Below are 21,117 nucleotides of genomic sequence, written 5' to 3' on the forward strand. Positions count from 1 at the left end.
TTAAGTGAGAAACAATTCTGTGTTTTCTCCCAAAATAATAAGAATTAATTGAATACTTAAGTTATAATACCAAAAGCCATGAGAAATTTTTTTTTTTTTTTAATATTTTTAAACAGAGATGTAATTTGCATATTTGAACAATTACGTTACTTGAGAGCCCATATCTGAGGTGACATCGGGTTGGCCCAATCCAACCCAACTTCGGGTTGAGTTTGGGTTGAGACGGAGTTGGGTTGGGCCTGCCCAACTTGCACCCTTACCAATAATCCATTATGTAAGACTATTCAAAATGACTTATACCAAAGAGTGAATGATTTTTAATTAGTTATTTATGTTAACTACAACAAGTAGATGATTACATTCCCTTTAATTTTTATTTAAAATGACCCATTAAAAGCAATAGCAAATCTAGTAATTCATTGTAACTACTAGTGCAAAAATCATTTTCCACTATAGATTTATTTGTTTGGACGTAAAATATTTTTTAGAAAATATTTTTTTATTTTTTGGTGTTTGATTGTCGTAAAATATTTACGAAGAAAAAAAATATTAAAATTTAACAAAAATAATTTATTTATAAATTTTTGACAAGTTATTTTACATATCCTCCTCATACACTCGACCTTAATTTTGACGTAAACCTCTGTCAAATACCGACAAAGTAAAAATAAAAAAATATTTTATCTAAAAAAAATAAATATATTTCTCAAAAAATATATTTTACGTCGAAACAAACAAACAGAGCCTAATGCAAAATCATTTTCCACTCAAAATTACGTTGGAAGAAAAACTATTTGTCGTTGCAGTCCTCATTTCTTTACCCAAAATTTTGTAAATTTTACATGCCCACCAAAAATTTTGTAAATTTTACATGCCCACTCCATCAATTCTCGTCTTGTACGTGCCTCAGAATTCGATCAATTACTGTAAATATTTCTGCCCTATATTCCATGCTTACGCACATTCTTCACCACATATATGTGAATAATATGCGGTCTACATAATGCCACATTCCATTGTGCATGTAGAACGTGGTTCCTGAAACTCGGGATTTAATCTTCCTTGGATAAAGCTCTTTGACATTTCCTACAGAGATTGAAACATATATATATATATATATATATTTTTTTCATTCTTAATTAATATATAAAAACATCAATTAATTGTTCAATTAGAATTCATGTGAATTCCATCACAAACCTATTGAGGAAAAAAATAAAAACTAGTTACACAAACATCGTCTTAAATTTTGGTCTCATCCAATGCTCGGAACTACCTTCGCATAGTATCACCCAAAATTCACCAATATTGTTCACAAGGGTAAGCAAGAATACAAGAATTCTCTATACATGTTTTATTACCCATATAAAGAAGTATTGAAGTTACATGCAAATAAAGCAAACTCTACTAAATGAAATCCCAGATCACCAACAGGTCTGTGGCCTAGCCTAGCGGTATAAGGCCCCTACTTTTCAAATGAAGGTCAGGGGTTCAAATTTCAGTGTGTGTGAATACCAACTAGGCAAAAAAAAAAAAAAATGAAATCCCATATCCAGAGAAATGAACTTTTAGATTCCTCAGTCGTCGCAAAGGCACCAATACTACTAAAGCACCACTTTATCAATCGATTTTAGTAGAAACTTTATATAAACTATTTGTTTTTGTTGTTTTCTATGAACTTTCTTTTCCAAAACAAGAATTTGGCACTAACTTGCCTCTGGTTGTTGCTCATCTGGAACTTTATCGTTGTAATCACCATTTCCTTCGTCCGACTCCATTTGGGTGGGGGGAGAGGGCAAAACCTGTACTACCATCTCTACCAATTCTTCAACACCTTCTCCCAAACGTTTTTCACAAAATTCTATCATCTGTGCAAAATAGGAGCAACAAGTAGACAATAGATAAAGAGATGGCTCAACAAATGGAAAATTAGCGAACAATGCAACTAAAAACAAATATAAGTGCATTTAGATTTGTAAACAATGAAGTCTATCAACATGATGATTTTCAATCATAAATAAAACAAGGGGGAGAGAGAGATGGATTCCATCAACTAACATTGATATTAATTGATATTCACCTTCATAATTTTTTTTCCCCCTAGTTTCAAACCAAGGGTACATAAGGTTTTTTGGTTTTTCCATTAAAGGCGCGCTCAAGAGGGGAGCATTTCAAAGAGAATACACAAGGCGCCAAAGACGACCAATTAGTGTTTCAAACTATCCCACAAAATTCAAAAAATGCCCCACAGATTTACAATTACAACCATCAACCCAAGAGAATAATGGAGTCAATATATTGTATTTGAGATAGGGGTGGCAATTTTTAACACGACACGCTAACACTACACAGGATAAGTGGATTTGGGTTTGGCTTAATCGTGTTTATGTCGTAATCATGTCAACCCGACTTGTCACGATAATTAAACGTGTCATGTTCGTACTTGACCCAACAACCCGATTAACCCATTTAAATAAACGTGTTAGATAATGTGTCATGTTTGTGTCAAAAACAATCAATTTAAGTATATGCATCCAATAAACATGTTGTATTCGTGTCAAAAATGACTGAAACATATCTTGTTGTGTCATTTCGTGTCGTGTCAAGTCTTAACATGTCGTATAGTGTTACCCGAGTAATAATTGTGTCGTATTCGTGTCAAAAAACCTTGACACGAATATTAATCGTGTCGTGTTCGTGCTAACCCATTTAATAGGAGACTCAAGTCTTAACACGCCATGAACACCGCTCGCCAACACGAATTGCCACTCCCTAAACAAGCCATGAACACGGCTCGCCAACACGAATTGCCACTCCCTACTTTGAGAGACTAAATAAGAGTTTCCTCTCCATCAAAGGATCTCATATTTCTCTCGTGTCACAAACCCTACCATAAACAAAGGGGAGTAACCCTCCAAGCATCTCTGGCTCAGCTCTCTACTATACACCCTCTCCAAGTATCTATCATGTCCATGGAACTGAAAGACACCTAAATACGGCCAAAAATATAGACCGGACATCTCATGCAACTGGGGAATGAAGGAGAAGGTGGTTCACTGTTTCCTCCGCCTTCTTGGACATGCAACACCAATTTATCACAATCTGTCGTCTCCTATTAAGATTGTCAAGAGTGAGAATGCTTCTGAGAGCATCTGACCAAGCAAAAAAAGCCACCTTCAAATGGGCTTTCGATCTCCAAATAGCCTTCCATGAGAATGTAGCAGGACTCGGGATCTCCAAAAGAGTTGGCCCTGATAGCAAGAAGACCTAAGGGAGTCCACCCAAACAATCTCATCCATTCCATTTCCCTCCACCACCTAGCTAGAAAGTAAAGTTGAGAACTCTGCTACCTTCACAAGCTCCCAATCATGGAACTCTCGCTGAAACTGCACATCCCAAGTCATCCTCCCGCTATCAAGCCGATAACAGTCGGCAACCAGGACATGTCTATTCATAGTAATCCTGAAAAGCTAAGGAAACCTATGAGCCAAAGCAATGTCCGTGCACCAAAGATCCTCCCAAAATCTTACATGTCTCTAAAAAGCCATTAGGCAAACTCATTCGAACCCTTTCGAATTAGCTTCTAAACTCCCACACCTGATGGAGATCTCACCTCCCTAGACAACCACCCTCCCCAGTCTGGCAAACAATGACCCTCCTCCATAATTTGGAGCTCTCTCCCCCAAATCTCAAAAGCCATTTGCCGAACAAAGCCATGTTGAACAAATCCAACCTCCTAATCCCTAAACCCCCTTTTTGAAGCGGGGAACATGCTTTCCCCCAATTCACTAAGTGGTATTTGAACTCATCTCCCATACCACCCCACATTAACTTCCTCTGAATCTTCTCTGCTCTCCGGACTACATACATATTCATCTAGAAAAAGAAACATGAAACATGTTGGAAGATTAGAAAGGATACTCTTCATACGACCTCTCCAAGCCTTAATCAAACCCAACGAAGTCCGAGGCATAACCAAGAGGACCCCAAACAAAGACATTTTTTGTTTTTTGATAAATCCAAACAAAGACAAAATCAAACCCCAAGTGTCCCTACAACCGGGCAATGCATCAAAAGATGATCAACTGTCTCTTCATCTCTCTTGCACATACAACACTAGTTGACAACAATCTGTCTCCTCCTCAAATTGTTGCAGGTTAGAATCTTCCCAAAATAGCCATCTTGCAAAAGTAAACCACCTTCAAGGGGGCCTTGGTGCGCCACACTGCCTTCCAGAGGAAAGCTCCCCCCGAATTATCTAAAAGCTCCCCAAAGGAGGAGCGAACATCCAACCTCCCTCGAGGGGAAAGGGATCCAAACTAAAGACTCAACCTCACCCATAACAACGTTCTCGCGTACAGCAATGACAAAAACTTAAAGACATCATCAAGCTCCTAACCCTGGAAATGCCTCATAAAACACACATCCCAAGTCGTCCACCCACCATCAAGGCGATAGTAGCCGACAACCAAAGCATGCCTGTTCATGGCAATCCTAAAGAGCCTGGGGAAAGTGCACACTAGTGCACGATCCCCACACCATCAATTCTCCCAAAAGCGGATGAATGTGACCTTTGAAACTTGAATCTAATGTGCTCTGAATATTCATCCCACACCTTCGTGGTGAATTTCCAAGCCTCTACCCCACCAAGAATCCTCACTGCAAGAGAACACCACCCGCCCCTCTCCCCAAATCTCTGAGAACTGACTCCTCTCTATAGCTTGTCCCTCTCTTCACACCAAATCTCCAAAGCCACTTGCCCAAAAGGGTTTTATTAAAAGGTTCCAATCTACTGATCTCCAAACCGCCCACCATCAAGGCGATAGTAGTCGACAACTAAAGCATGCCTGTTCGTGGCAATCCTAAAGAGCCTAGGTAAAGTGCACGCCAATGCACAATCCCCACACCATCAATCCTCCCAAAAGCGGATGAATGTGACCTTTGAAACTTGAATCTAATGGGTTCTGAATATTCATCCCACACCTTCGTGGTGAATTTCCAAGCCCCTACCCCACCAGGAATCCTCACCGCAAGAGAACACTACCCGCCCCTCCTCGAATCTCTAAGAAATCACTCCTCTCTATAGCCTGTCCCTCTCTTCACACCAAATCTCCAAAGCCACTTGCCCAAAAGGGTTTTATTAAAAGGTTCCAGTCTACTGATCCCCAAACCGCCTAACTAGATCAGCCTGCAAACATGCTCCCAATGAAAACGATGGTACTTGAACTCCTCTCCCAAGCCACCCAAACGAAAGTTCCGTTGAAGCCTTTCAATCCTTATAGTCACCGAAGAAGAAATCTGGAAAAGGGAGAGAAAATAGGTAAAGAGGCTCGATAACGTACTCTTCAAAAGGGTAATCTTCCTACCCTTCGAGAGATATTGCTTCTTCCACCCCGCCAGCCTCGTCTCAACCCTCTCAACAATGTTGAACAGATCAAACCTCCATATACCCAAACTCCCTAACTGGATAGGGTTGCACACCTTCCCCCAATTCACTAAGTGAAACTTAAATTCATCGCCCATGCCATCCCATAGAAAATTTCTTTGCAACTTCTTAAATCTCTTCACAATATAGGAGGGAATCCGAAACAAAGATAGAAAGTGAGTGGAAAGACTCAAAAGGGTATTCTTAACTAGAATTATATGGCCCAGTTCAAAAGATATTGCTTATTCCAACCTACAAGTCTCCTCCAAACTGCTCCACAACTAGATTCTAAATAGACACCCTCCTCAATGGAAAATTGACATTCAAACAGCTGCTAGTTGCTCACTTCCTTGGGATTTCTTCTTAAGGATAGATTGTGGGTTCCATGGTTTAAGCAGAAATCTGTTCATTCATCCTCCTACTGGAATGCTATCACATTGGCATCTCATTCATGTATATGGAAATCTCTTTTGATTGTTAGAGAGATTATGCTTCAGCACACCAACTACTCCATTGGAGGAGTACATGTGGTTTAGTTATTCTTGGATCCATGGTGCAATGGCCAGACCTTGAAAGACTCAAAAGGGTATTCTTAACTAGAGTTATACGGCCCATTTCAAAAGATATTGCTTCTTCCACTCTACAAGTCTCCTCCAAACCGCTCCACAACTAGATTCTAAATAGACACCCTCCTCAATGGAAAATTGACATTCAAACAGCTGCTAAGTGCTCACTTGGGATTTCCTCTTAAGTAAGGATAGTGTTGAAAGAGAGAGAGAGAAAGAGAATATATGAAAATGTATATGTTATTGAGTAAGTAATACAATAATACAATGGTGTTTATATGGGAGAAGCTGCTGCTACCCTTGCTTGTGAAGCAAGTTGAAGATAAATTTTCTCATCACTTAGCTTTCTGGTTTCCTGGATCCCTTGCAATGAATTGCAAACATGGTTAGTGGCTCCAAAATCTACACACCAGGTATCTGTAGATCCTGCCACATAACATGTCTCAGCAACAAGTGAATGAAAAATATCTTCAGAGTGTTTCTTAGCAAGATATACCAAACAATTCATTTTCTTGTGTCCCTCTTTGCCACAATGGAAACAATTCCTTTTAGACTTATCCTACTTATTGCCCTTAACCTTGACAACCCCAGCACTAGAATCAATTTCTTTGTGCTCCTGGATGTCATTGGGGCTAAGCTCAAGAGGGCACTCTTGAGTAAGCACAGTGTGAAGATTTTTCTTTCAGTTAACATAGTTCGACCTGGTTAATTTGTTGTCCTTTAAGTATAGAAGCAAGCAGATTGAAAATATTCGACATCTGAAATATAAACATTCATGCATAAATAAAAGGGCATACATTCAGAAACAAAAATTAAACTTTAGTTTTCATATAGTCTCTCAGTGGGCCTCTCTAAACCACTGATGTAATGAAAACATCGATAATCATAATCCATGTAGATATTCACTCGTTTCTCTCAGGGGGCAATAAGAACATGCCACTACCAAGAGATCATGTCACTACCTTGATTAGACGGAAATAATTGCCACCATATCCCACTATCTAGGCATCTCATGCCAAATGAAATATGGCAGCCGATTTATCCTTGGCCCCTAAGTGAAAATACCCCCTGAGATGGAGCGTACTCCCACTTAGTCAAGTGTATACCATTGTCTAGAAGTAGTGCAATTGAATGAGGTCCGTCTCCTAATGGTGATCGTCCCCATCTGCCTGCCACTAGTTCTATCATACGAGATCTAAATCTAGTAACCAGTGAAACAAATACCCTTCGGAGGAGCACCTAAGATTGGTGGCGAGATACTTGTTCCACCTTACCATAGATCGACAATGGAAGGCTGTGGAATTTAAGATTAAATCCCGCTCCTACTTAACTTTTGAAATTAGAGAGTTTTAAATTCTATTGAGAGTAGGTGAGTGGAGAACAAGAAAACTCTATACACGGTAGTTCTATATATTGTAATGAGGGGTAGGTAACAATTCATACAATACAGTCACTGCCGGTGATAACAATATCATCTACATGCCGGTGATAACAATATCATCTACATACACCACAAGAATCACAATACCACGTTTCGTTTTCTTAGAGAGTGGTCAGCTTGGCTTCTAGTCATGCCATGAGCTACCATTGCTTTACTAAACTTATCAAACCATGCACGACGGGACTGTTTGAGGCCATAGATAGACTTCTTGAGATGACACACACACCCCCCCTTAGACTCAAACCTAGGTGGTTGAGTCATATAGACCGTCTCATTAAGGTCACCTTGCAGAAGGGCATTTTTAACATCAAGTTAATGAAGTGGCCAGTTTAGATTAGCTGCAAGAGAGATTATTACACGAACATAATTCAGTTTGGCCACAGGAGAGAACATCTCAGTATAATCAAGGCTATAAGTCTGAGTGTAGCATTTCGCAATAAGTCGAGCTTTGAGGTGGTCAACGGTACCATCAGCCTTCTGTTTAACAATAAAAACCCAACAACCAACAACCTAAGTATCAGCAGGCTTAGGAACAAGGTCCCAAGTATGATTCAATTTTAAAGCATTTATTTCTTCTTCCATAGCTTTCCTCCACCCTGGATGAGAAAGTGCCTCTCTGTAGGACTTAGGAAGAGCAATAGAGGATAATGACAAAGAAAAAGCTTAAAAGGAGGAGGATAATTTATTATACGATACAAAATTAGAGATAGGATGATTGGTAAAAGACCGTTTACCTTTCCGAACAACAATAGGTTGATCAAGATCAGAGTCCGAAGAGATGGAAGATTCTCTAGGCGTTGAAGCGACTGGTGGAAGTGGCAAGGCTGGGTTTACTACTTCAGTCGTTGGAACATGATTAACTACTCTCCGGCGACAAGTATAGACACGAAGAGCTGGTGGGGTGTCCAAAATAAAAAACTGGAGTTGGAAGAACAAACTCTTAAAGAACAGAGTCCTCTAAACGACTGCCTTCCTGAAAATAATAATGAACATCCTCAAAGAAAGTTACATGTGCACACACAAATTGTTTATGAAGAGTTGGACTGTAACATTTATATCCCTTTTGAGTGCGAGAATAACCTAAGAAAATACATTTGTGAGCACGAGGATCAAGTTTGTCTCGTCCCGGGCTTAAATTATGAACAAAACAGACACACTCAAACACCTTTGGAGGAATGGAAAAATGATTTTTGTCAGAAAACATCATTCGGAAGGGTGATTTTCCTTAAAGGACCGTAGAAGGCATGCAGTTTAAAAGATAAGCAGCAACCAAAACTACATCTGCCCAAAAATGTTTTGGAACATGCATTTAAATTATCAAGGAACGAGCGATAGCTAGGAGTGGGCCATTCTTCCATTCAGCAACTCCATTTTGTTGAGGGGTATCAACACAAGATGTTTGATGAATAATGCCCCTCGACTCGAGAAACTTTTGAAAAATATTAAGTTTATATTCAAGAGCATTGTCAATTCTAAGAATAAGTAATTTTGCATCAAACTGAATTTGAATTTCAGCATAAAATGATTGAAAAACAGAGAATACTTGAAAATCTTTAAGAATATAAACCCAAGTTAAACGTGAATAATCATCAATAAATGACACAAAATAACGAGCACCAAATAAACCAGTAGTACGAGTTGGTCCCCAAACATCCGAATGTACTGACTCAAAAGGTTTTAAACTTTTATCAAAACGAGACTTAAAAGTAGCCTGACGATGTTTACTAAGTTCGCAAGTAGTACAATTAAACTTAAAAAAAATCAACTAAAGAAGGGACCAAGGCTTGAAGACTATTTGAAGAGGGATGTCCAAAGTGGCAATGCCATTGGTAAGCTGAAGAGGAGGTCGAATTTAGAGCTATAGGAGCAGTAGTTGGCTGGAAGTAGTAAAGACCAACCTTCTCAAACCCCCCACCAATTGTCTTCTTCGTCTTGAGATCCCGAAAGACACAACGGGTAGGAGAAAAAGTAACTGAGCAATTTAAATCTGATATGATTTTGCGAACTGATAATAAATTGAATGAAAATTGAGGGATATATAAAACTGATGAAAGAGTGAGACCCGAAGTCCGGAAGGTACCAATTCCAAAAACAGGTGATTTGGCACCATTCACTATAGTAACAATCGATGGTGAGAAAACATAAGAAATATCAGAAAGAAGAGATGGGTTACCTGTCATGTGATCGGATGCCCCTGAATCAATGATCCAAGATGTCAAAAATATAGCATGGAGATATGTATTACCTGAAGTAACAATAGTAGCAGTGGAGGAGGGCTGATTTGCACGCTCACGCTTTACCAGTTCAATGCTAGGGATTGACCGAAGAAAATGGGATTCCTTAATATCCATCACAAGAGCTGTCGTACAAATGAGATATAGTAGCGAAAGGGAGCCGAGATAAGAGAACCAAGACCTAGCCAAGATGATCCTGAGATAAATTATCAAGGAGAGAGCTGAGGAGGGATCCGAGAGAGATTGCTGAGACGAGAACTGAGATCACCGAGGAGAGATCGCCGAGAAGAGATTTAGATTAAAGCCGAGACGGAATCAAGATCGGAGTCTTTTCAAACACTATTAAAAAAAAAAAAGGATCGATTTCCGCATACCATGTTGAAAGAAAAATAAAGTTGAAGAGAGAAATTAAAATATGAAGAACACACAATACAACGTGGTTCAGCCACTAAGGCTTACACAAAGAGTCCAGAGGGCAACATCTCTTTCATTACATTCTCTCTTGATTTTGTTTACAATAACCACCTCTATTTATAGGTGAATTGGGGAAGACTTGTAATGAAGGAATTACACAGAAAGTCAAATATAAATATGGCAACAACTTGTTAGTTGTTGCTAAGTATAGCAACATTAACATTCTGTCAATGAGTGATTTAAGCGCTTAAATCACTCCTATAATTATTCTCCAACCCCCCCCCACCCAAAAAAAAAACCAAACAAAAACTCTTCAAGTTGGTATACATAGATTTAACTCAAGTGTCTAACTTAAAATTAGATATGAAGTTGTCGAGAGTTTGAGATGAGTTGTTGATCCGAAAATTCGAGACAAATTGATTCGAAAATCCGAGACGAGACAAGTTAATCCGGAAATTCGAGACGAGTTGATCCGGAGATCCGAGACGAGGAGAGTATAGAGTACGGTATGATAAATCTGCTCTGATACCATGTTGAAAGAGAGAGAGAGAAAGAGAATATATGAAAACGTATATGTTATTGAGTAAGTAATACAGTAATACAATGGTGTTTATATAGGAGAAACTACGGAAGTAGGTGAATGGAGAACAAGAAAACCCTATACATGGTAATTCTATATATGGTAATAAAGGGTAGGTGACAACTCATACAATACTAACTGTGCACGTGTGACAACTCATACAATACTGTACAATAGATAGATTGTGGGTTCCATGGTTTAAGCAGAAATACGTTCATTCATCCTCCTATTGGAATGCTAACACATTGGTATCTCATTCATGCATATGGAAATCTCTTTTGACTGTTAGAGAGATTATGCTACAGCACACCAACTACTCCATTGGAGGACAGGTGGTTCAGTTATTCTTGGATCCATGGTGCAATGGCTAGACCTTGACATAGAAATTTGGTCATAGAGTGGCTAGGAGACTTAACCTTCCTAGGGATGCTAAACGGGAGTCTTCAAGCTAGTGGGGCTTGGAATTGGACACTACTACAGGATGATTCTCTTGTTGATCTTAGACAATTTCTCTATGTTGTTCCTATTCACACTGGTAGTGACAAACTTATGTGGAATGGTGGTTAGTTTTCCTTTAAAAGGGCTTGGCACACTTGTAGAAAGGAGCAAGAGGTGGTTGGTTGGTACAGAATGTGCTGGGGCAAGTCCAGGCCTAGGTGGTCAGTTAATGTTGTATTTGTAATGCTTGACAGATAACCTTCTATGGTAAACTTGTAGAGGAGGAAGCTTCAATTGGTATCCAGATGTTCTAATTGCCTTAAAGAGGTGGACACAAGAGAGCATCTGTTTGTTTCTTGTAAGTATGCTCAGTCCATTTGGCAGTGGTTTGGTGAGGTGCTAGGTTGGAATATGGAGCGGTTTGCTGGGATTCACAGTTTTTGAGACTTATTTTTATGGTTTGATCAACAGTTTCATGCATCCAAACTCCACAACAGTCTCTTTATTGCCACAATCTGGGGTACTTGGCAAGAGAGAAATGCTAGGCTTCACGGGACAGATTCAAGACCCCCAGTAGTTGTAGCTAGACAAATGGTATATGAAGTGCTGGAAATCATATCTATAAGTTGACTCAATAATTGTGGCAGATTTATTAGGTCTTCATTATAGGCTAATGTTTAGACTTTTGTTTAGGGATTTGATCTTTATTCTCTTTCCATATTAGTAATTTTCCTCTTGCATATAATGATAGTCAGGCTCTCAAATTGAGTACGCCAATTATACCAAATTACTTTTTGGTATCAGAGCCTCAAACCTACGCCTCCCTCTGTCTCTCTTTATCTCGTCAAAGCCCCTTCCCTCTTTCTTTTTTTCTTTTCTTCATAGACCCTCTCTTTTCTTCAAGCCGCTTTTGCGACAATCCTAGGGGGTGCCAATCTCCTCTAGGTTCGACCCCTGTAGGGGTATTCCCTTAGTTTTTTTCATACACTAAGGGTCAGAAGACGTGTTTGGAATTTTTTGGGGCTGCCGGGATATTTGGCAGCATTTTCGGACCGGACCGCCGTGTCTCCGGCTTCATGATTTGATCAAAATTAGGTTTCTTCCTCCTTTATTTGAAATTATTGGTGATCTGTTGAATTAGTCTATTTAATATTATGGCTGATTTAAGTAATAATAAAGAAACTCTCTCTTCGGCGCAACACACACCGGCTCAATGAGTTACTAGTGTGCTGTTGAATGGCCGTAATTTTGCATCCTGGGCTCGTTCCCTCTGCCTTTATGTTGGTGGAAAAGGCAAATCAGGGTAATTTTTAGGCACTGAAAAGATACCAGTTATTAAAGATCCTAAATATGCTTAATGGGATATGGACAATTGCACCATTTTAGGATGAATGTTTAATTCTATGGAGGAATGAATTTATAATATATTCATGTTTTATGACTCTGTTCATGACTTGTGGACTGCTTTGAATCAAATGTATACTCATTCTAGAAATGATGCTTGTATTTTTTAGTTATACCAAGATATTGCTAAGGCCTCGTAGGAAGGCCTGAATTTGTCTATAGCTGATTACTTTGGGTATTTGAGATCTCGTTGGGAGGAACTGGCTCAATATGAGCCTCTCAGTGAATTTCCTCCTGAGACAGTCTCTCTTCTTGTCAAACGTCTTGATCGTCAGCATACCTATCAATTTTTTATGGGATTACACCTAGAATTTGAACCACTTAAGTCTCAGATCTTGAATGCATCACCAATGCCATCCCTGTTGGAAGCACTTGCTACTGTTGATGGTGAAGAACGCAGGCACCGTTTAATTCAGCCCTCACTTGTTCCTCTACCAGTGTCTGAGCCTGCTGGGGATAATATGGCTTTTGCAGCCAACTTTAGATCACGTCCTTCGGAAGGTCAGATTATTTGTCACCATTGTGGAGGGGTTGGACATGTTAAGGCTCGCTGCTTCAAGTTTCATCCTGAACTGAAGTAGAAATTTTCTAAGAACCGTTTATCTGGAACTGGTTCTTCTCGTACTGCTGCTGTTGCAGAGACTCCTGCTACTACTGATGGATCTACTGTATTTCCTGGATTGAGCCAGCTTCAGTCTCAAATTGGGCAGATCCAAGACCAGCTTGGCTCCCTTGCTTATAGAGTTACTGCTCCTTTAGCTGCTCCCACTGCCACTATTGCTACAGGTACTACTACTGCATTTCATGTTAAGGCCAAGCAGCCTACTTGGGTTCTGTATTTTGGGGCCAATGTCATACCTGTTACCCAATCTGTGTACCTTGCGGATGGCTTTACATCTTACATTCACAGTAAGGGTGATATTTATCTATCTCCTGATATTACGCTTTCACCTGTCCTTCATGTACCTAAATTTGCCTTTAACCTTTTATCTGTTAGCCGGCTTACAAAAAACCTCCAATGTGCAGTTATATTCTTACCAGATCACTGTCTGTTGCAGGACCTTTGTTCGAAGAGAATTTTTGGCAGGGGTTATGAGCGTGATGGGCTTTACTACTTTGGGGAACCACCAGGAACAGGTCTTCATGCTTCTGTCCTACCTGCTTCTAGTGCTTATGATGTTTCTTTTCGCATTTTGAGTCTGTGGCATGCACGTTTAGGGCATGTAAACTTTCAGTATCTATGTTTATTGTTTCCTTCGTTAAATAAAGCATGTAAGGACCATAAGTTTCAATGTGAAGTTTGTGAGCTTTCTAAACATACTAGAACTACCTATATTTCTCATACGAGTTGTGCTCCTAGTATGCTTGATCTTATTCATTCTGATGTTTGGGGCCCTTCCCCAGTTACTGCTTTCTCTAATTTCTCTGGGCATCAATATTATGTGACATTTATTGATGATTATTCTCGTTGTACTTGGGTTTATTTATTGAAAAAGAAATCTGATGTGCTTCTTTTATTTACCCAGTTTCTTCAAATGATCAAAACCCAGTATAACACTGTTGTCCGTAATATTCGTTCTGATAATGGACGTGAATATGTTTCGAATGAGTTCTGGACTGAACTTAATAAAAAGGAGATTTTACATCAACTCACCTTCCCCTACACTCTGAGAAAAATGGCGTGGCTGAATGCAAAAACCATCATCTTATGTCTGTGGTCCGATGTCTTCTGAGTGGTATGCATATGCCTAAATTCTATTGGCATATGGCTGTTCTTACAGCTGCTTTTCTGATTAATCATACTTCCAGTCGAGTTTTGGCTAGTAAGGCCCCACTTCAAATTCTCCAGCCTGATTATACATTGTTTCACCTTTTGCCTCATGTTTTCGGCTTCTTTTTGTTCATAACCGTAGTCCTTCTCGTCATAAACTTGATGATAAATCTATTAGGTGTATTTTCTTGCAGTATTCCGCTATGTCAAAGGGCCATCGTTGTTATGATCCTGTGGCCAAACATATGTATCATTCTCTTGTGTGACCTTGCATGAAACTGTTCCTTTTTATAGTACTAATTCTGTGGTACAAGATTCTCTCTCTTGTGGTCTGGAGAAGGAGATCTCTCCTATTGCCCCACATGTTCCTCTTTGAAAATCACACTGTCCAGGAATCTTCTTCTCCATCCATGTAGTCCTTCTCGTCATAAACTTGATGATAAATCTATTAGGTGTATTTTCTTGCGGTATTCCGCTATGTCAAAGGACCATCGTTGTTATGATCCTGTGGCCAAACATATGTATCATTCTCTTGTGTGACCTTGCATGAAACTGTTCCTTTTTATAGTACTAATTCTGTGGTACAAGATTCTCTCTCTTGTGGTCTGGAGAAGGAGATCTCTCCTATTGCCCCACATGTTCCTCTTTGAAAATCACACTGTCCAGGAATCTTCTTCTCCATCCATGTAGGGTTCCCCTCCACCTTTGCAGGTTTACTCTCGTCACCATCGCACTCAACCTCCCCTGCCAGAATCATCTTCAGAACCAGGCCCAGGTAACTCTCATTCTCCTGTAGCTCCTACCATTCCTGAGCATACATCCCGTTAACCTACCCGTGATCGTCACCCTCCTAATTGGTATGGTTTCTCTAGTAGCACTAACCACTCTATTTTCCAGTATGTCTCCTATGATGGTCTTCAGGTGTATATAAATCCTTCCTGGACAAGATTGGGACCGTTTCTATTCCTCGACCAATGTCAGAGGCCTTCCAGGATCCCAATTGAGTGTCTGCCATGACAACAGAAATGGATGCTTTACAGCGTAATAATACATAGGAACTTGTTGCTTTACCTGCTGGGGAGAAAACGGTTGGCTGTAAATGAGTCTTTATTGTGAAGTACTTAGTCGATGGTTCTATTGATCGGTATAAGGCTCGGTTGGTGGCAAAAGGCTTTACTCAGATTCAGGGCAAAGACTTTGGTGCTACCTTTGCTCCTATGGCAAAATTGACGTCTGTGCGACTGCTTATCTCCTTGTCTGCTGCCCATTCTTGGCCTTTGCATCAGTTAGATGTCAAGAATGCATTTCTTAATGGAGACTTACTTGAGACTATATATATGGATCCACCCCCTGGATTTCGGGCTGAGGGGGAGTATGCTGGGAAAGTCTGTCGGCTGCGGAAGTCTCTTTATGGTCTGAAGCAATCTCCTAGAACTTGGTTTAGTCGTTTCAGCGATGTTCTATCCATGGGCTTTGTGCGCTGCCACTCAGACCATACTTGCTTTATTTGACGTCGCTATGATCGTCACTGCATTATGTTATTAGCATATGTGGATGATATAATTATCACATGTGATGATGTTTTAGGGATTGCTCAGGCGAAACTTCATTTTCAAAAGTCCTTTGACGTGAAGGACTTAGGTCCCCTTCGATATTTTCTTGGAATTGAGGTTGCTAGATCCCGTCGTGGAATTTCCTTATCTCAAAGGAAATATGTTTTGGATCTTCTTCAAGATACTGGCATGCATGCTTGGGTGTCGACCCGCTCCCACTCCTATGGACCCCAATCTCAAACTCTCTGTTGAATCAGGGGAATTACTTCCAGATCCATCCATGTATCAACGTTTGGTAGGTCATCTTATCTACTTGACTAACATAAGGCCCTATTTGACATTTGTTGTTAGTGTGGTTAGTCAATTCATGCATGCCCCTCGTTCAGCTCATATGGATGCAGTCTACCATATTTTGAGGTATCTTAAGTCGTGCCCTGGCCTTGGTTTGTTCTATGCCTCAGGAAATCAGTCTAGACTCTCATGCTTTACTGATGCAAACTATGCTGGATGTAAGACAGATAGACGTTCTACCTTTGGCTTCTATACTTTTTATGGTAATCATCTCATATCATGGAAGAGTAAGAAGCAAGTTGTTGTCTCCAGATCCTCTGTCGAAGCTGAATACCGAGCTATGGCCCAAGGTACTTGTGAGCTCCTCTGGCTTCAATCAATTTTGGAAGAGTTAGGTCTTGTAGAGAAAGGTTTTTCAAGACTGTTTTGTGACAATAAATCAGCCATTATGCTTGCTTCCAAGTTTGTCTTACATGAAAGGTCGAAACATATTGAGGTAGACATTCACTTCATTCGAGAGAAGGTTCGATCAAGTATCATTAATCCTATTTTTGTTCCCTCTTCAGAACAGACTGCATATGTATTCACAAATTCTGTTGGGCCTTCTCTTTTCCAGTCTTCCATAGTCAAGCTAGGCTTGGTCAACATATTTGCTCCAGCTTGAGGGGGAGTGTTGGAAATCATATCTATAAGTTGACTCGATAATTGTGGCAGATTTATTGGGTCTTCATTATAAACTAATGTTTAGACTTTTGTTTAGGGATTTGATTTTTATTCTGATTTGACCTTTATTCTCTTTCCATATTTGTAATTTTCCTCTCATATATAATGATAGTCAGGCTCTCAAATTGAGTACGCCAATTTTTCCAAATTACTTTTTGAAGTGATGTGCATAATGCCTCACTCCATGACTTACTGTAACTTTGCTTCTATTCTGATTTTTGGGTTGTACAGGAAATGGGTTTTTTCAATAGCATGCTGTATAGCCATTTCTTTTTATCCTGAGGGTATGCCCTCTGTGCACCTCTAATTCTTGATCCTTTGCTAATACGACACCAATTATGAAAAAAAAAAAAAAAAATCCCTCTAATATAACCTATCACATCAGGCCTTCTAATCAATCTACTAAAAGCCTCCATCACAAAGGAAAAAATAAATAAATAAAGATAAGAGATCACCCTAACTAAATCCTCGAGAGTTCGAGAAAAATCTTATTAAAGACCATTCGTTTAAACTGAAAATTTCACCATGGAAATGCAAAAAGGAATCCACCTCCTCCATTTCTCGCCAAACCCATCCTCTCCAAATATACACAAAAAAACCTCTAATTCACATGGTCACATAAGCCTTCACCTACTATAACATGGTGAATTTTCTATACACTGTCCCCATCCATGGTGGAACTGATTCTTTTCTTTGGAAACAGGGTATTTTTACCTTCAAAAGTGTTTGGTCAGCAAGACTAAGCACCCCTGTTAACCGGCGGTAGCTGTCTTGCTATCCACAACAGACTATTGTCCCTTGAGAATTTGAGAATAAGAGGGCTTCAACTTACTTCAATTTGCCACACACTGCTGGTGTGCCTGTGACGACTTAGATCATCACCTTTTTGTTTCTTGTCCCTTTGCTGTGTCCATATGGAGGTGGTTCTATAACCTTTGGGGCTGGAATTTGCATGTGTTTTGACTCTGTTTTTTTTATTTCCTGAGTGACTCTCTTTCTCCATTCATTGGTGCAATGGTTTGTCAGGAAGAAATGACACAGAGAGCTCAGAGAAGGATCTTTGTAACTGTTGTTTGGCATATTTGGTGTGAGAGTCACAGACGGTTGCATCACCAAAAGTCCAGGGATCCACTGGATGTTGCTAGGTTTGTGTGGTGGGAAGTCTTGGAGTTAGCTAATATGTCCATTGCAAATGTTTTGTAGTTATTGTTGTTGCTGTTGCCAGCTGTTTATGCAGATCAATTAATCTTCTTCTCTTCTGCTTCTCCAACAAGAGTCTGGTGTGCATCTGGTTTGTTCTTTAGCTGTTGTTGAGTGGCTGTGGGGGCTTCAACTTACTTCAATTTGCCACACACTGCTGGTGTGCCTGTGATGACTTAGATCATCACCTTTTTGTTTCTTGTCCCTTTGCTGTGTCCATATGGAGGTAGTTCTATAACCTTTGGGGCTGGAATTTGCATGTGTTTTGACTCTGTTTTTTTTCTTTCCCGAGTGACTTTCTTTCTCCATTGGTGCAATGGTTTGTCAGGAAGAAAATGACACAGAGAGCTCAGAGAAGGATCTTTGCAACTGTTGTTAGGCAAATTTGGTGTGAGAGTCACAGAAGGTTGCATCACCAAAAGTCCAGGGATCCACTGGATGTTGCTAGGTTTGTGTGGTGGGAAGTCTTGGAGTTAGCTAATATGTCCATTGCAAATGTTTTGTAGTTGTTGTTGTTGCTGTTGCCAGCTGTTTATGCAGATCAATTGATCTTCTTCTCTTCTGCTTCTCCAACAAGAGTCTGGTGTGCATCTGGTTTGTTCTTTAGCTGTTGTTGAGTGGCTGTGGTGCTGCAGCCCAGGTCAGTTAGTGCTACTTTGGTATCACTGCCTAGTGTTTTAATGTGTTGTGCCAGTGTTTTGTCTGCTTCAGCTTTGAGGTTGCTTTTGCTTCTTTTCTTTTGAGTCCTTCGCTGTGCTTGGGACTTTGTTTTGTCTGTTTTTTCAAGGGCATGCCCTAGTTTCTCCATGTACGGTTTTGTTCATATCTATATATTTTTCCACTTTACCCAGGAAAAAAAATAAATAAATAACTCCAATTCACATGGTCATATAAGCCTTCTCAATCCAGTTTGCAAATTGTTCCTAGCACCCCACTACCAATTTTGCATTCTAGCACTCACTAGCAATCAAAACCCAATCCAAAATTAATGGCCCACCAACAAAAGCATTTTAAGAGTCCGAGATCACACCATCAATCACTCTTCTCAACGGTAATGCAAGGACTTTGACCATAAACTTTCATATTGTTAACAACCATCTACTCTAAAAGCTTAAGCTGTTAGAGAGGGTGTAACTTAAATATTTAAATCCTTCAACACGTCCCCTCACCTGGGATTCTTTTGGTCCAACGTGTGTTTCAATGCCGGGACCTTATCACCATTGCAACTCCTCAAAGCCGTCTCAACCTATCTTCACCGAAGGGCCTTTCCAACCAATCTCTATCTTCAAGTAAAACGCTCTCGAGCTCCATTCAGTTGAGCAAAGGCATCCAGTCATAGGATTCCATATACAACTGCTGATAGAATTAAACATGACTTCACCACTTTAAAAAGAAATGGAGAAATATATTAAAAAGGAACAAAAAATAAATAAAAAGGTGCAACATTTTCCTATGGAAGTTGTGGTTGTAGATTCTTGCATCTCAAAAGAAGCAATAGCCTTCCAAGCTACAGATTTGACAATCATTTCGCACAAAACTCATTGCACATATGGATGAGAAAATATCTAAGAAGCATGGACACGGATATGGGACACGGATACGACACGACACGGACACGGCGACACGGCAAATCCAAAAAAATTAGGACACGAACACGGCGAATAGTATATCAGCATTAAAAATTTTAAAAAAAAAAAAAAAAAATTAACATATCAGCATTAAAAATTTAAAAAAAAAAAAAAAAAAATCCAGAAAAGTGTGTCCGAGCCGTGTCTGAGCCGTGGCCGAGCTGTCTGAGCCGTGTCCAAGCCGTGTCCGAGCCGTGTCCAAGCCGTGTCCGAAAATTAAAAAAAATAAAAAAATTCCAGACACGTTTTTTGGCGTGTCCGACACGTGTCGGGGCGTGTCCGACGCGTGTCCGTGTCCGACACGTGTCGGACACGGATTCTTCGCCCATTTTGGAGTGTCCGTGCTTCTTAGGAAAATATATTGGCTAATGTGGAGCAATTACTAGGAGGCATATATATATAGGCAGGATTCTTGGACATAAAGAGATCTCTACAAGAAAACAAGTTTAAAAGTACATTAAGTGAGCTTCAATAGCGCTCTGAAAGAGTTACCGGGTCAATTTCGACGACCGAAGATGGCCTAGAGTTGATGATACTTATAGTCTCAACCATTTTGAGGCCGTACTTTTTGCGCTTTTCCAAGAACTCCTTGATGCTCTCTCTTGTTTGACTGCAAGCAGCACTATTCTCCAAATAATTATAAACCTGACAAAAAAAATGTTAGAACATAGTCTTAGAGTTCACAAAATTATATAAAAATACTTCTGTTGTACTTTCTTTTTGTTCCTTAATGTCTACACATCAAAGTGAGTCAAAGATATCAAAAGAAGATGAGCATCATCTTGTTGAAGACCAAAAGAGGCAAGTGAATAATGAACAGTTTGGTTACTCATATTAGGTCACACAGTCCTAGGCACGCATACAAGTGTTTTCTTTTTTTGGTAAGTAGAGTATTATAAACAGCACTCAAAAGGGGAACGCATCCCAAAAACTACACGGCTACCAAACAGGGCCCCTAAACACTCAAAGTATCCAAAAAAATCCAGCATCTCCCCTATAGATTTACAAATAATGAAGTGTGAAGACTAGAGAACCTAAGCACACCAATAAGAGTTTCCTCTACCTCAAAGGACTTCCTATTTCTTTCCCTCTATAAGGACAACAAAAAAACAAGGGCACAACTTCCAAGTATCTCTAGCCTGAGCTCCCACTACGCAACTTCTACAAGCCTTAAGAGCACTCCTCGCAGAAGCAGGCATAACCCACTAAACCCTGAAAAGGCCTGGGAACATATCCCAACAATCTCAAGCCACCAAGCAATGAAGAAGGAGATGATCCACAGTCTTGTCATCCCTCTTGTACATGTAGCACCGGTTCACTATAATCAGTCCCCTCCTCCTCAGGTTGTCCATCATAAGAATCTGACCCAAGACAACTATCCAAGCAAAAAAATCCACCTTCAAGGTTGCCTTCGCGCACCACACGGACTTTCATGGAAAAGGAAGAGTC

General features: G+C 39.9%; 1 protein-coding gene across 2 annotated transcripts in view; it reads right to left on the minus strand.

Moving 5' to 3' along the window:
• Positions 1-1,331: 1,331 nt before the first annotated feature.
• LOC132278774 (uncharacterized) overlaps positions 1,332-21,117 on the minus strand; it is a 30,681-nt gene continuing 10,895 nt past the window's right edge. For both annotated transcript variants that reach the window (XM_059780660.1, XM_059780661.1), the window contains exons 4-5: positions 20,161-20,313; positions 1,332-1,868 (exon numbers count right to left, since the gene is read on the minus strand). In XM_059780660.1, coding sequence (XP_059636643.1) covers positions 1,707-1,868; positions 20,161-20,313 — 315 coding nt within the window. In that variant the 3' untranslated portion in view covers positions 1,332-1,706. The remainder of the gene's footprint in view (positions 1,869-20,160; positions 20,314-21,117) is intronic.

Source organism: Cornus florida, unplaced genomic scaffold, assembly GCF_030987335.1.
Source record: "Cornus florida cultivar Cherokee Brave unplaced genomic scaffold, ASM3098733v1 CherokeeBrave_3.0.0_Hap2_Chr10, whole genome shotgun sequence".
In the NCBI taxonomy this organism is placed as follows: domain Eukaryota; kingdom Viridiplantae; phylum Streptophyta; class Magnoliopsida; order Cornales; family Cornaceae; genus Cornus; species Cornus florida.